Source organism: Ostrea edulis, chromosome 10, assembly GCF_947568905.1.
Source record: "Ostrea edulis chromosome 10, xbOstEdul1.1, whole genome shotgun sequence".
Lineage (NCBI taxonomy): Eukaryota > Metazoa > Mollusca > Bivalvia > Ostreida > Ostreidae > Ostrea > Ostrea edulis.
In genome coordinates, this window is record NC_079173.1 from 283,949 (window position 1) to 300,423 (window position 16,475).

Sequence of the window (16,475 nt, forward strand, 5' to 3'; positions counted from 1 at the left end):
ATCGTCTTAAACAAGTGTATAAAAAGGGACACATAATGATGGAGGGGGATGGCTCGCCCTCTTGACTGCAGAGTGATGTCCAAGTTAGTCTGGACAAGTTAGAGGTTGTAGGTTTCTTCTACTACCTCGGAGACGTGCTTTCCACAGCTGGTGGCTGTGACCTTGCGACCGCTACGTGCGTGAAGACTGCTTGGAAGAAGTTCAAGGAGATGTTACCAGTCCTGACATCACGCCACCTGTCGTATAAGACCCGTGGTCGAGTGTATAACACCTGTGTACGGAGCACTATGCTCCATGCCAGTGAGACCTGGGCACTGACCAAGCCAAATCTTCATCACCCACTACGCAATGACAGGGCCATGATAAGACAGATCTGTAACATCAAGCCTGAAGATATGGCCACTGTAGGTTCAATTGAATTGCTGGGGCGGCTTGGTATCGATGACCTCGACCTCATCTTAAGGGAAAGGAGACTCCGCTGGTATGGCCAAGTTGTCAGATCCAGCAGTGCAGTCAAGTCCGCTCTAAACATACAAGTTCCTGGGAGACGTAGAGTTGGTCGGCCAATGCTATCATAGAGAGAGCTGACGGAGAAAGATCGTAGAGAATGGAAGTTCTCTACTGCTGACCCTCATGACCGGAAAAAATGGAGATCTGAGGCAAGATCTTCCATGTGTGCAGCTAGACAGATACCTGGAAGGGGGCCCACTAGTGTGGACAATACCCGTACATCTACACGGAAATGAAAAGGAACCGACAACAACATTTTGACCAGGGCTGTCACAATACATAACCACTATATTACGTAACTATGTTTTTTTGGGTATGTTTATTTAATAACAGACTAGTAAATTCCCAGTTTAGGAAAATATTTACTACGATGAATGAAATGACATCAAACCCTTTTGCAAAATAAAATACACACAAAACAAAACAACAGTTGACTCCACTTAATGAAAGTTGTCACGGAAATTGTCAGCTGTAAAATTCACAAAGTCAGAGGCTGAGCGACCACTCTAGATTTCTTATACGAGTTCAAGAATCATCAATAAACAGTAAAGGACATCTCCAACAATCACTCTAGATGTCTCGTGCGAGTCTAAGCATTGTCAATACACAGTAAAGGACATCTCCAACAATCACTCTACATGTCTCGTTCGAGTCTAAGCATTGTCAATACACAGCGGAGGACATCTCCAACAATCACTCTACATGTCTCGTGCGAGTCTAAGCATTGTCAATACACAGCGGAGGACATATCCACACACACCGCAGCGTGGACCTCAATGGATTCCTGTGGGAACATGTCTCCACACATCGGGCACTCCACAAAGGATGTCGGTGAATCCAGGCTGTATTCCTCAAATTCATCCCTTCCACCACTCAGTGAGGCTTTAAACAAATAAAGTGAAACATCTCGTTAAACAGGAGATAATAATGTGAAACATCTCATTAAACAGATAAACAGGAGATAATAATGTGAAACATCTCATTAAACAGATACACAGGAAATAATAATGTGAAACATCTCATTAAACAGATAAACAGGAGATAATAATGTGAAACATCTCATTAAACAGATAAACAGGAGATAATAATGTGAAACATCTCAGTAAACAGATAAACAGGAGATAATAATGTGAAACATCTCATTAAACAGATACACAGGAGATAATAATGTGAAACATCTCATCAAACAGATAAACAGAAGATAATAATGTGAAACATCTCATCAAACAGATAAACAGGAGATAATGTGAAACATCTCATTAAACAGATACACAGGAGATAATAATGTGAAACATCTCATTAAACAGATACACAGGAGATAATAATGTGAAACATCTCATTAAACAGGAGATAATAATGTGAAACATCTCATCAAACAGATAAACAGGAGATAATGTGAAACATCTCATTAAACAGATACACAGGAGATAATAATGTGAAACATCTCAGTAAACAGATAAACAGGAGATAATAATGTGAAACATCTCATTAAACAGATACACAGGAGATAATAATGTGAAACATCTCAGTAAACAGATAAACAGGAGATAATAATGTGAAACATCTCGTTAAACAGATAAACAGGAGATAATAATGTGAAACATCTCATTAAACAGATAAACAGGAGATAATAATGTGAAACACCTCATTAAATAGATAAACAGGAGATAATAATGTGACACATCTCATTAAACAGATAAACAGGAGATAATAATGTGACACATCTCATTAAACAGATAAACAGGAGATAATAATGTGAAACATCTCATTAAACAGATACACAGGAGATAATAATGTGAAACATCTCATTAAACAGATAAACAGGAGATAATAATGTGAAACATCTCATCAAACAGATAAACAGAAGATAATAATGTGAAACATCTCATCAAACAGATAAACAGGAGATAATGTGAAACATCTCATTAAACAGATACACAGGAGATAATAATGTGAAACATCTCATTAAACAGATACACAGGAGATAATAATGTGAAACATCTCATTAAACAGGAGATAATAATGTGAAACATCTCATCAAACAGATAAACAGGAGATAATGTGAAACATCTCATTAAACAGATACACAGGAGATAATAATGTGAAACATCTCAGTAAACAGATAAACAGGAGATAATAATGTGAAACATCTCATTAAACAGATACACAGGAGATAATAATGTGAAACATCTCAGTAAACAGATAAACAGAAGATAATAATGTGAAACATCTCGTTAAACAGATAAACAGGAGATAATAATGTGAAACATCTCATTAAACAGATAAACAGGAGATAATAATGTGAAACACCTCATTAAATAGATACACGGGAGATAATAATGTGAAACATCTCGTTAAACAGATAAACAGGAGATAATAATGTGACACATCTCATTAATCAGATAAACAGGAGATAATAATGTGAAACATCTCATTAAACAGATACACAGGAGATAATAATGTGAAACATCTCATTAAACAGATACACAGGAGATACTAATGTGAAACATCTCATTAAACACATAAACAGGAGATAATAATGTGAAACATCTCCTTAAACAGATACACAGGAGATAATAATGTGAAACATCTCATTAAACAGATAAACAGGAGATAATAATGTGAAACATCTCGTTAAACAGATAAACAGGAGATAATAATGTGAAACATCTCATTAAACAGATACACAGGAGATAATAATGTGAAAAATCTCATTAAACAGATACACAGGAGATAATAATGTGAAACATCTCATTAAACAAATAAACAGGAGATAATAATGTGAAACATCTCATTAAACAGATAAACAGAAGATAATAATGTGAAACATCTCATCAAACAGATAAACAGGAGATAATAATGTGAAACATCTCATTAAACAGATACACAGGAGATAATAATGTGAAACATCTCATTAAACAGATAAACAGGAGATAATAATGTGAAACATCTCATTAAACAGATAAACAGGAGATAATAATGTGAAACATCTCATTAAACAGATACACAGGAGATAATAATGTGAAACATCTCATTAAACAGATAAACAGGAGATAATAATGTGAAACATCTCATCAAACAGATAAACAGGAGATAATAATGTGAAACATCTCATCAAACAGATAAACAGGAGATAATAATGTGAAACATCTCATCAAACAGATAAACAGAAGATAATAATGTGAAACATCTCATCAAATAGATAAACAGGAGATAATAATGTGAAACATCTCATTAAACAGATAAACAGGAGATAATAATGTGAAACATCTCAGTAAACAGATAAACAGGAAATAATAATGTGAAACATCTCGTTAAACAGATAAACAGGAGATAATAATGTGAAACATCTCGTTAAACAGGAGATAATAATGTGAAACATCTCATTAAACAGATAAACAGGAGATAATAATGTGAAACATCTCGTTAAACAGGAGATAATAATGTGAAACATCTCATTAAACAGGAGATAATAATGTGAAACATCTCATTGAACAGATACACAGGAGATACTAATGTGAAACATCTCATTAAACAGGAGATAATAATGTGAAACATCTCATTAAACAGGAGATAATAATGTGAAACATCTCATTAAACAGATAAACAGGAGATAATAATGTGAAACATCTCATTAAACAGATAAACACGAGATAACAAGATGTACTGTGAGCAATGCTCACTAAGAATACCCCCCCCCCTCCCCCACCCCCACTTACCCCGATCTCCCAAAGGGTGTTGTTAATAGGTATAAATTACCTCTTTCTTGAGTGTAAAAATATTGTATGCCTTTGTAGAAGAAAATGGAAGATATAGTCCGAACACAAAGCCATGTTATAAACCTATAATTTTGACCTTTAGATTAAAATTCAAGGTGATAAAGGTCATGAATGTACATGACATATAGTCTCATGGTGATACACCAATGTCTTATGGTATGACTATAAACCCTATAATCAATTTTGACCTTGAGGTCAAAGTTCAAGGTCATATATAGGTCATGAAGGTACCTGACACATCATCTCATGGTGATACACTCATGTGTAAAATATCGTATGCCTAATTCAAAGAACAAAGAAGTCATGGCCCTGACACGAATCCATTGTAAAAACCTTTAATTTTGACCTTGAAGTCAAGGTCATATGGAGGTCGTGAAGGTACCCGACACATCGCCTCATGGTGATACACTCATGTGTCAAATATGGTATGCCTATGTCAAAGAACAAAGAAGGTATGGCCCGGGCATGGATCCATTGTAAAAAAAACCTTTAATTTTGACCTGAGGTCAAGGTCATATAGAGGTCATGAAGTTACTCGACACATCGTCTCATGGTGATCCACCTGTGTGCTAAACATGGTATGCCTATGTCAAAGAACAAAGAAGTTATGGCCCGGAAACGAATCTGCACAGACAGACAAACGGACGGACGGACGGACGGACAGTGATTCTTATATACCCCCCTGAACTTCGTTCACGGGGGTATAATAATGTTAAACATCTCTTTGGTATTGAAATAAATGTAAACTAAATAGATTTGGAGTAGATATCCTGATATCCTCCAGAAGATATTTAAAACAAGAGACCCATGGGCCACATCACTCACCTTGGCCCATATCTGAAGACTTTCCATATTTATTTGCATGTAAAACCTTAGTCCCTATTATGGCTCCAACTACCCCTGGAGGCCACAAATTTTGCAAACTTGAATATACACTACATCAGAAAGCTTTCATGTAAATGTCAACTTCTTTCGCCCAATGGTTCTTGAGAAAAAGATTTTTAAAGACTTTCCCTATATATTTGTACGTAAAACTTTGACCCCCCCCCCACTTGTGGCCCCATCCTACCCTCCGGGGGCCATGATTTGAACAAACTTTAATCTGCACTATGTCAGAAAGTTTTCTTGTAAATATCAGCTTTTCTGACTCGGTGGTTATTGAGAATATTTTAACTATATATTTGTATGTAAAACTTTGATCCCCCTTGTGGCCCCATCCTACCCCAGGGGGCCATGATTTGAACAAACTTGAATCTGCACTATGTCAGAAAGTTTTCATGTAAAAATCAGCTTTTCTGGCTCAGTGGTTCTTGAGAAGAAAATTTCTAAAGATTTTTCCTATATATTTGTATGTAAAACTTTGATTCCCTATTGTGGCCCCATCCAACCCCCGGGGCCCATGATTTGAACAAACTTGAATCTGCATTATGTCAGAAAGCTTTCATGTAAATCTCAGCTTTTCTGGCTTGGTGGTTCTTGAGAAGATTTTTAAAGCTTTTCCCTATATATTTGTATGTAAAACTTTGATCCCCCCTTGTGGCCCCATCCTACCCCCGGGGGCCATGATTTGAACAAACTTGAATCTGCAATATGTCAGGAAGCTTTCAGGTAAAGTTCAGCTCTTCTGGCCCAGTGGTTCTTGAGAAGAAGATTTTTAAATGACCCCACCCTATTTTTGCATTTTTGTGATTATCTCCCCTTTGAAAGGGACATGGCCCTTCATTAAAACAAACTTGAAAGCCCTTCCCCAAGGATGCTTTTGGCCAAATTTGGTTGAAATTGGCCCAGTGGTTCTGAAGAAGTCGAAAATGTAAAAAGTTTACAGACAGACGGAGGACAAAATGTGATCAGAAAAGCTCACTTGAGCCTTCAGTTCAGGTGAGCTAAAAATTACAGTCAACTCTCGATAAACCGCCACCTTTTGTTCTTATGAAATTATGGCATTATAACGAATTTGGCGATGAATAGAATTACTGCCATCTTGAAGAAATAGAGTTACCGTTCTTTTATATGTAAGAGTTATCTTTCCTCTATTTACAATACATGTAAGTGAGCGATCCTTTGCTGCTAAGATGTCGCCCACTGTGCTTCTTTTTATATAGCCTTTTCCCATAAAACAGAAACATGATTTGCAATATCCTGATGGGTACATTTTTTATGATGTCCTTGGTACGTAATGATTTTCTTTTTCTCATCGAAATTTAACAGGACCCTCTTTCGTGGTGAAGCCATAGCTAAATTGTATAAACAACTTGACTACAGTTCATCTCGAGTATTTTTCTTGTTTATTCAATACAGCAATTACTAGGATCCTTCTGTCCAGGTTTACGCCGGAGATTGATAATGACCAATTTACTGCTTCACTGACCACGGGTGCCGTGGCGGTTTATTGAGATAATTAACACGTTGAAATAGACTTTTGTAATGAAAACACTGTGGCAAATGGCGATAGCGAATTTGGCGTTTTAACGAGAGTTTTAAGTAACAGGAAAAATGTTCCAAGAAAAATGCGGCGTTATAACGAAAATGGCGATGAATTGAGTGGCGATAATTCGAGAGTTACCTGTACACATGCACTTTACTAGGTGAGCATTAATGCACTGTCTAGTATCACCAGAAATCCTTACCCAGGGACAAGAATTTTGAAATAATCTTAAATGCATCTCAGCTAATCATGACTATACAAATGGTTTGTCTGTTAAAAGCCCTGAATCGAGTATACAGGACGGTTTTGAATCCCCCCCCCCCCCACCCACTAGCTACCCCTCAACTTTCTTACTGTTAAGTGAAGAATTCTCTGTTTGAGCTACCCCTTGACTTTCACCTTCCCTTAATGTTATGTGAATAATTCTGTTTGAGCTACCCCTCGACTTCCTTACCGTTATGTGAATAATTTTCTGTTTAACCTACCCCTCGACTTTCACCTTCCCTTAATGTTATGTGAATAATTCTCTGTTTGAGCTACCCCTCGACTTTCTTACCATTATGTGACTAATTCTCTGTTTGAGCTACCCCTCCACTTTCACCTTCCCTTACCGTTAAGTGAATAATTCTGTTTGAGCTACCCCTCGGCTTTCTTACAATTATGTGACTAATTCTCTGTTTGAGCTACCCCTCGACTTTCTTACAGTTACATGAGTAATTCTCTGTTTGAGCTACCCCTCGGCTTTCTTACAATTATGTGACTAATTCTCTGTTTGAGCTACCCCTCGACTTTCTTACAGTTACATGAGTAATTCTCTGTTTGAGCTACCCCTCAACTTTCTTACCATTACATGAATAATTCTCTGTTTAAGCTACCCCTCGACTTTCTTACCGTTACATGAATAATTCTCTGTTTAAGCTACCCCTCGACTTTCTCATCTTAATGTGAATAATTCTCTGTTTGAGCTACCCCTCGACTTTCTTACCTTTATGTGAATAATTCTCTGTTTGAGCTACCCCTCGACTTTCTCACCTTAATGTGAATAATTCTCTGTTTGAGCTACCCCTCCACTTTCTTACAGATACATGAATAATTCTCTGTTTAAGCTACCCCTCGACTTTCTCACCTTAATGCAAGGTGAAGATAACGAACATTGATCAATCTCATAACTCCTACAAGCAATACAAAATAGATAGTTGGGCAAACACGGATCCCTGGACACACCAGAGGCGGGATCAGGTGCCTAGGAGGAGTAAGCATCCCCTGTTGACCGGTCACACCCGCCGTGAGCCCCATATCCTGATCAGGTAAACGGAGTCATCCGCAGTCAAAATCAGTGTGCCAAGAACGGCTTAACAATCGGTATGAAACACGTCAGACAGCATTTTACCCAATGCGAGGTTGTATTTGAAAATTTCTTACCGTTAAGTGAATAATTCTTAAGTGAATAATTCTCTGACCTACCCCTCGACTTTCTTACCTTTATGTGAAGGTTTGTGTTTTGCGTCAGCTGTTGGTAATTTAGCTTTATTTGTCCTCTCTTTTCTACAAAACAGAAATCAATGTGATAAGTTGGCCCAGTAAAACCATCTTAATGTAGTATTTCATCACAATAAACAGGACATCATCTTAATGTGGTGTTTCATCCCAAATCATCTTAATGTGGTGTTTCATCACAATAAACAGGACATCATCTTAATATGGTATTTCATCCCAATAAACAGGACATCATCTTCATGTGGTATTTCATCACAATAAACAGGATATCATTTTAATGTTGTATTTCATCACCATAAACGGGACATCATCTTAATGTGGTATTTCATCACAATAAACAAGACATCATTTTAATGTGGTATTTCATCACAATAAACAATAAATCATCTTAATGAAGAATTTCATCACAATAAATGGGATATCATCTTAATGTGGTATTTCATCACAATAAACAGGACATCATCTTAATGTGGTATTTCATCACAATAAACAGGAAATCATCTTAATGTGGCATTTCATCACAATAAACGGGACATCATCTTAATGCGGTATTTCATCACAATAAACAATAAATCATCTTAATGTGGTATTTCATCACAATAAACAAGACATCATTTTAATGTGGTATTTCATCACAATAAACAATAAATCATCTTAATGAAGAATTTCATCACAATAAATGGGATATCATCTTAATGTGGTATTTCATCACAATAAACAGGACATCATCTTAATGTGGTATTTCATCACAATAAACAGGAAATCATCTTAATGTGGCATTTCATCACAATAAACGGGACATCATCTTAATGCGGTATTTCATCACAATAAACAATAAATCATCTTAATGCGGTATTTCATCACAATAAACAATAAATCATCTTAATGAAGAATTTCATCACAATAAATGGGATACCATCTTAATGTGGCATTTCATCACAATAAACGGGACATCATCTTAATGCGGTATTTCATCACAATAAACAATAAATCATCTTAATGCGGTATTTCATCACAATAAACAATAAATCATCTTAATGTGGTATTTCATCACAATAAACGGGACATCATCTTAATGCGGTATTTCATCCCAATAAACAGGACATCATCTTCATGTGGTATATCATCACAATAAACAATAAATCATCTTAATGTGGTATTTCATCACAATAAACGGGACATCATCTTAATGCGGTATTTCATCCCAATTAACAGGACATCATCTTAATGTGGCATTTCATCACAATAAACAAAACACCATCTTAATGTGGTATTTCATCACAATAAACAAGACACCATCTTAATATGGTATTTCATCCCAATTAACAGGACATCATCTTAATGTGGTATTTCATCCCAATAAACAGGATATCATCTTCATGTGGTATTTCATCACAATTAACAGGACATAATCTTAATGTGGTATTTCATAACAATAAACAGGACATCATCTTAATGTGGTATTTCATCACAATTAACAGGACACCATCTGAATGTGGTATTTCATCACAATAAACAGCACATCATCTTAATGTGGTATTTCATCACAATAAACAGGACATCATCTTCATGTGGTATTTCATCACAATAAACAGCACATCATCTTAATGTGGTATTTCATCACAATAAACAGGACATCATCTTCATGTGGTATTTCATCACAATAAACAAAACACCATCTTAATGTGGTATTTCATCCCCAGAAACGGGATATCATATTAATGCGGTATTTCATCCCAATAAACAGGACATCATCTTAATGTGGTATTTCATCACAATAAACAGGAAATCATCTTAATGTGGCATTTCATCACAATAAACGGGACATCATCTTAATGTGGCATTTCATCACAATAAACAGGACATCATCATAATGTGGTATTTCATCACAATAAACAGGACACCATCTTAATGTGGTATTTCATCCCAATAAACAGGACATCATCATAATGTGGTATTTCATCACAATAAACGGGACACCATCTTAATGCAGTATTTCATCACAATAAACAGGACATCATCTTAATGCGGTATTTCATCCCAATAAACAGGACATCATCTTAATGTGGCATTTCATCACAATAAACAGGACATCATCTTAATGCGGTATTTCATCCCAATAAACAGGACATCATCTTAATGCGGTATTTCATCCCAATAAACAGGACATCATCTTAATGTGGTATTTCATCACAATAAACGGGATATCATCTTAATGCGGTATTTCATCCCAATAAACGCGACATCATCTTAATGTGGTATTTCATCACAATAAACAGGACATCATCTTAATGTGGTATTTCATCACAATAAACAGGACACCATCTTAATGTGGTATTTCATCACAATAAACAGGACATCATCTTAATGTGGTATTTCATCACAATAAACAGGACATCATCTTAATGCGGTATTTCATCCCAATAAACAGGACATCATCTTAATGTGGTATTTCATCCCAATTAACAGGACATCATCTTAATGTGGTATTTCATCACAATGAATGGGACATCATCTTAATGTGGTATTTCATCACAATAAACGGGACACCATCTTAATGTGGTATTTCATCCCAATAAACAGGACATCATCTTAATGCGGTATTTCATCCCAATAAACAGGACATCATCTTAATGTGGTATTTCATCCCAATTAACAGGACATCATCTTAATGTGGTATTTCATCACAATGAATGGGACATCATCTTAATGTGGTATTTCATCCCAATAAACGGGACATCATCATACACAGCTGGTAAATAATATGTGTCTACATGGGTAATACTGGCCACGATGAAAAGCATTGTTCATTATTTTCACCTTTTCATGCTTGTCTTGTACCTGTGCGGGTGTGTGTTTTTCTATTGTCTTGTACCTGTGAGGCTGTGTGTTTTTCTATTGTCTTGTACCTGTGAGGGTGTGTGTATTTTCTATTGTCTTGTACCTGTGAGAGCGTGTGTGTATTTTCTATTGTCTTGTACCTGTGAGAGCGTGTGTGATTTCTGTTATCTGGTACCTGTGAGGGTGTGTGTATTTTCTATTGTCTTGTACTTGTGAGGGTGTGTGTATTTTCTATTCTTTTGTACCTGTGAGGGTGTGTCTGATTTCTATTATCTTGTACTTGTGCGGGTGTGTGTATTTTCTATTATCTTGTACCTGTGCAGGTGTGTGTTTTCTATTATCTTGTACCTGTGAGGGTGTGTGTGATTTCTATTATCTTGTACTTGTGAGGGTGTGTGAATTTTCTATTGTCTTTTACCTGTGAGGGTGTGTATTTTCTATTGTCCTTTACCTTTCAGGGTGTGTGTATTTCTATTGTCTTGTACCTGTGAGGGTGTGTGTTTTTCTATTGTCTTGTACCTGTGAGGGTGTGTGTTTTTCTATTGTCTTGTACCTGTGAGAGTGTGTGTATTTTCTATTGTCTTGTGCCTGTGAGAGCGTGTGTATTTTCTATTGTCTTGTACCTGTGAGAGCGTGTGTATTTTCTATAGTTTTGTACCTGTGAGGGTGTGTGTATTTCTATTGTCTTGTACCTGTGAGAGCGTGTGTATTTTCTATAGTTTTGTACCTGTGATGGTGTGTGTATTTCTATTGTCTGGTACCTGTGAGGGTGTGTGTGATTTCTATTGTCTTGTACTTGTGAGGGTGTGTGTGTTTTCTATTGTCTTGTACCTGTGAGGTTTACAAATTCACAATTTAGGTACAGGTCTTCCTGTTCTACATCACCATGCATTTATTTTATTTATTCATTATTTTTTTTTACACGTGTGGTTGTAGAAGATATTTTGAAAATTGGTCATTTTGTGGCAGTTTTTGCCCCGCCCCTAAGGCCCCAGGGGTGCAGGAGTCCTGAAATTTACAATTCATGTCCCCCTTACTTCATATCAAATCTGAAAAGAATTGGAATAGTAGTTATCAAGAAGAAATTAAAAAATGTTCAATTGTTAACACACGATGACGGACGAGTTTACTCAGGTGACCTAAAAACTGTTATTAGATAATTGTCCTCAACCGACTTAAAATGTGAGGTTTTCTATTATTTGATCAAACAAAATGAAAGAAAGCAGAGGTGAGCAAGCTCACATACCCGACGCTCCAACATTGCTTGACAATGCCTCACATAATGAATGGTAATGCTATGCATTACTGCAAGAACAGGACAGACAGGCTCGAAATTCCAAGTTCAATAGCAGCATAATTCCTATAAAAATGACTGAATCAGAATTTCCTGGGAATATGCATATCTACAGAGTGTGTCTTTATTAACTACAAAGTTTCAAAAAATTCTGTTGAGCGGTCTCAGAGGAGTTGCACCGACAAGACTGACAGACGGGTCAAAAACATTATACCCTCTACAACTTCATTGCATGGGCCTGGGGTATAATAAATCAGTCATCAATACATAAAATGCATCATTAAAATCCACTTGTTTGAGATTTGTGAATAATGCACAAATGAAGGTGGTTTCATGGGAAAATTTTGATGTAAACATGGGTTTTTAGCAATATTCAGACATTTATACATAGATTTACAAAATTCTATTACAAATTTTCTTAAGGGATCTTATGTCCTTGAAATGTTGCAAACTACCTGGTTTTTGCATTCAAATGATTGTATTTTTCATGAAATAGGTCAAAACTAGATAGAATTTAGTTATGATGCCAAATTTCTTACCCTGTTTTTTTTCCACTGGTTCCTTCTCTGGGACTGACACCATTGGATACACTCCCTGTCTCCACCCCCTCCAACCCTAGCCGGGACCTGGGACTGACAGCAGTAGACACCCTCCCTGTCTCCACCCTCTCCATCCCTAGCCATCTCCTCTCTTCCTCTTCCAGCAGTTGACGCTTAGCTCCTCTGTTCAATCTTTCCCCCATTTGTGTTCCATCTGACTGTCGTTTTCGCTTTCCGTTGCTAGCGTGAGTTGAGGTGTTCAGCCATTGGTCCTCTGTTGAAGGAGTCGGTAGAGAGTTCATTGCTTGTTTGGTAAAACATTTGCTTGCAAAAGAACTTTGCCTCATCTTGGGACTATCGTGAGCTGGTCCAGCTGTCCTGGGACTCTCGTGAACTGATGAACTATCACGTTTCTGATTCATGCTATTCACGTCTTTCTCTACAAAAGGACCTCCGTTACAGGAGCTGGAACACTTTGTGTTGAGGTTCACAGATGTCATGAAAATTTCACAGATATAGTCACTGCATAGCTTCATAAATGTCTTCTTCTCTTCTGATGTTAACTTTCGTTTTATTCTTTTCTCAAACTTGTGTCTAATATCTGGTGAAAAATGACATCACAATTAGAGCATCAAGTCTATGACACATAAAATTAAATTGATGCATTTTGCAAATGAAAAGATGAATATAACAAACAGTGATAATCTCATAACTCCCTATAAGGAAAATATAACAAAATTTAGAGTTGGGTAAACATGGACCCATGCAAGAGTAACCATCCCTCTCAAATGGTCACATCCACTATGAGCCCTATACCTTGATCAGGTAAACAGAGTAAAACCTTAGTCATAATCAGTGTGTAAAGAATGGCCTAACAATTGGTATGAAACACATCAGACAGCATTTTTTATCCCAATGACAGGTTTTACTGGCAATCTAAATCGTTTTAACAATCATAGAATTTGTGAAATGCCAACTTTAAACGAGACTGTTAAAACCCCGGTATTATCAACTTGTTTGTCAGTAGCCTGCCTCGATTTAAAAACTGATCATATGTAGAACAACCTCTTGTGTATCAAATCAATTGAGAGGTACAAACACCATTGTTTTTTGTGGGGGTTTTTTGGAGGGGGAAAGGGGCTGATTTGGGGCCAGTATTCAGCCCCAGTCCAAATCAAAAATTCTCTGAATTTTCCCAAAATCTGACCAAAAAATTCCCAATCGTAAATTCTGAAAATTCCTTCCATGACTTATCTAAACACAATTTTATATCGTGTACACCTTACTTCTGGTGATGAAAATCTGATAGTGTTTTTGGCACAGTGAACACTGTCACAGTACTGGTATTTATTAGATATGAAACATTCTAAATGTATGATTGATAAATATCACAAATCTTCATTAACGAGAGGCCCACAGGCCTTACTGGTCACCTGAATACTAGTGAAAAGTATCACTACTCCTAAGGGCTATGAAATCTAGAAAAATTTCCTGTTCTGAATAACTAAGCTAAATTCTAATGTTCAGCAACAGTATAAAACAAGATGTGTTCTTAAATCTTTAATGCTCTTAAAAGGGCATACACTGAGGTAGGGAGGCACTTTTTGTATATACCAAGCACCCATAAAAAAAAAAAAAAAAATTGCCCCATGACCCATCAAATTAATAAAACTCATTTTACAATGACCCATCTAATTGAAAAAATCAAAGGCCTGAAGGGCCACAATGGCGTTGTGCTAAGAAAGCAAAGATTATAATGAAACTATGTACTGTCCAGTTTATCAATGCTTCATCCCTTATTGTATGTACACAGAGTAGATATAGCTTTATATAAATCTCAATGGAGAGTCTTCTACCTGTGAATATTTTGATGCCATTGACTACAGTCACACCTTGTTATTGCAAATTCAACAGGACTGAAATTAAATTTGAGATATCCAAGGATTTGCGATAACAAGGATAACACACACACAAAAAAGAAGTGGTTTGGACTGGCAACTCTATTTACATATTCCCGATAACGAAGATTAGCTGTACATGTATTAAAAACACACATACAGCTTTGAATTCAAGCAATACCAAGAATATTTATCCTTCATACAGGAATAATGCTTCTAATACATCTGTACAGTAGCTCTTTTCACAAAAAAATTCAATTACAGATATATTTTTTTTTACAATTCTATTCGTTTCTTCAGAATATTTTTCAAAGGATTATTTACAATATCTAATGTTATTAAATAATGAAGATTTTTGTGATCAACCATTGTTCTCAATTATTCACATATCTTTGCTAGCCAAGGGAGTACTCTACAATCCTTGGCACAGATGTAATTCACAAAGAACTGAAAATTTGGGCATTAAGATATTTAGTGAAAAAGTAAACTGTTGTGAGAACTCTCCTTTTAATAGTTGTAATGGGCAGCATTGCATGTACTTGTTGATAACATAATAAAAACAAGAAATAAGTTTTAAACCAAAATTTTAATAAGAAATATGTGCAACAATGTAAACAACTATGGACCATTTGTAGTATATATCACTGCTAGCATCTCAAGCGATGAAAATCTAGTCAGATTAAAAATTTTTTTTGTTAATTCAGTAACTTTTACCTCCACAAAAACCTTTACTTGAAAGCCTTATAATAATGAATGCTTCCGCGCTTGGTTTGTTTACAATAACATTAACACGTGCCAGTGTTTATATACCGAGTTGACCAATGATTTGCAAACCTACAGATGCGTTAATACCCTACTGAGAATGATACAGTCAAATAAACATTACCTACACTAAAATATAATGACCATAAATAATCCGCGATACACTATTTCTCAGTTTAAATTTCGCCAACAGCACGCAATGTTTACAAACAAAGCCCACGCTATCTTTCGTCTAGACACACTATCGTTTCAAACATCACGTGACTTTGCAAATGTAGTTCGCATTGAAATTGGAATTTTTATTTGATTTGTTTTTATTTTTTGTGAAAGTTTTTATATGTTAAACTAAATCAATGTGATAATTTTCATTTGTTTCTCATTAACAACTTTAAAATGTCGTAAATCATTAAACAGTACAGATATTCATACGCCATTACATAAAGCGCGGGATTTTTCCGCGGAAGCATCGATAGTCTGACACCTTCGGTCGCATAAACTTTTCAGCTGATTCAGTCGTACACGCTGACTAGATGCCGTTCGAGCAAGGCTCGACGCCATAAAAACCACAAAAATATTTTTTAAAATGAAAACAGTACAAATCTCGCGAGGTTTTCGGGACAAACATTCTAGTAGCGAGCGCTGGCTCGTACTGCGAGCTCTAATGACTAGAGCGCGGGAAATAATCCTAGCTAGATCTCAACCTCTAACAAGGAAAATTTTTTGAGGCCAATCCCAGAAGTCCCTGAGATCTAGCCAAGTCACACCTTGGAATATGATTGTGAACTCATGCGGAATATCATCCTAATCTTGTGGACTCCTAGCTCCAAAATTTAGTGCACCATTAGGCGAAATGTTTAACAGAGTGCAATGTTTATGAAAGGCAGGCTAAGATGATGTGTAACGTCATGTCTACGTTTTGACGTACGTCAT

The 16,475-nt window shown here is 36.3% G+C and overlaps 1 protein-coding gene across 1 annotated transcript in view; it reads right to left on the minus strand.

Annotated features, from left to right (window-relative positions):
• Positions 1–810: 810 nt before the first annotated feature.
• The window catches only part of LOC125682408 (uncharacterized), a 63,539-nt gene continuing 47,874 nt past the window's right edge, over positions 811–16,475 (minus strand). Inside the window, exons 7-9 of the mRNA XM_056151610.1 lie at positions 12,886–13,486; positions 8,195–8,259; positions 811–1,392 (exon numbers count right to left, since the gene is read on the minus strand). Coding sequence (XP_056007585.1) covers positions 1,238–1,392; positions 8,195–8,259; positions 12,886–13,486 — 821 coding nt within the window. The 3' untranslated portion in view covers positions 811–1,237. The remainder of the gene's footprint in view (positions 1,393–8,194; positions 8,260–12,885; positions 13,487–16,475) is intronic.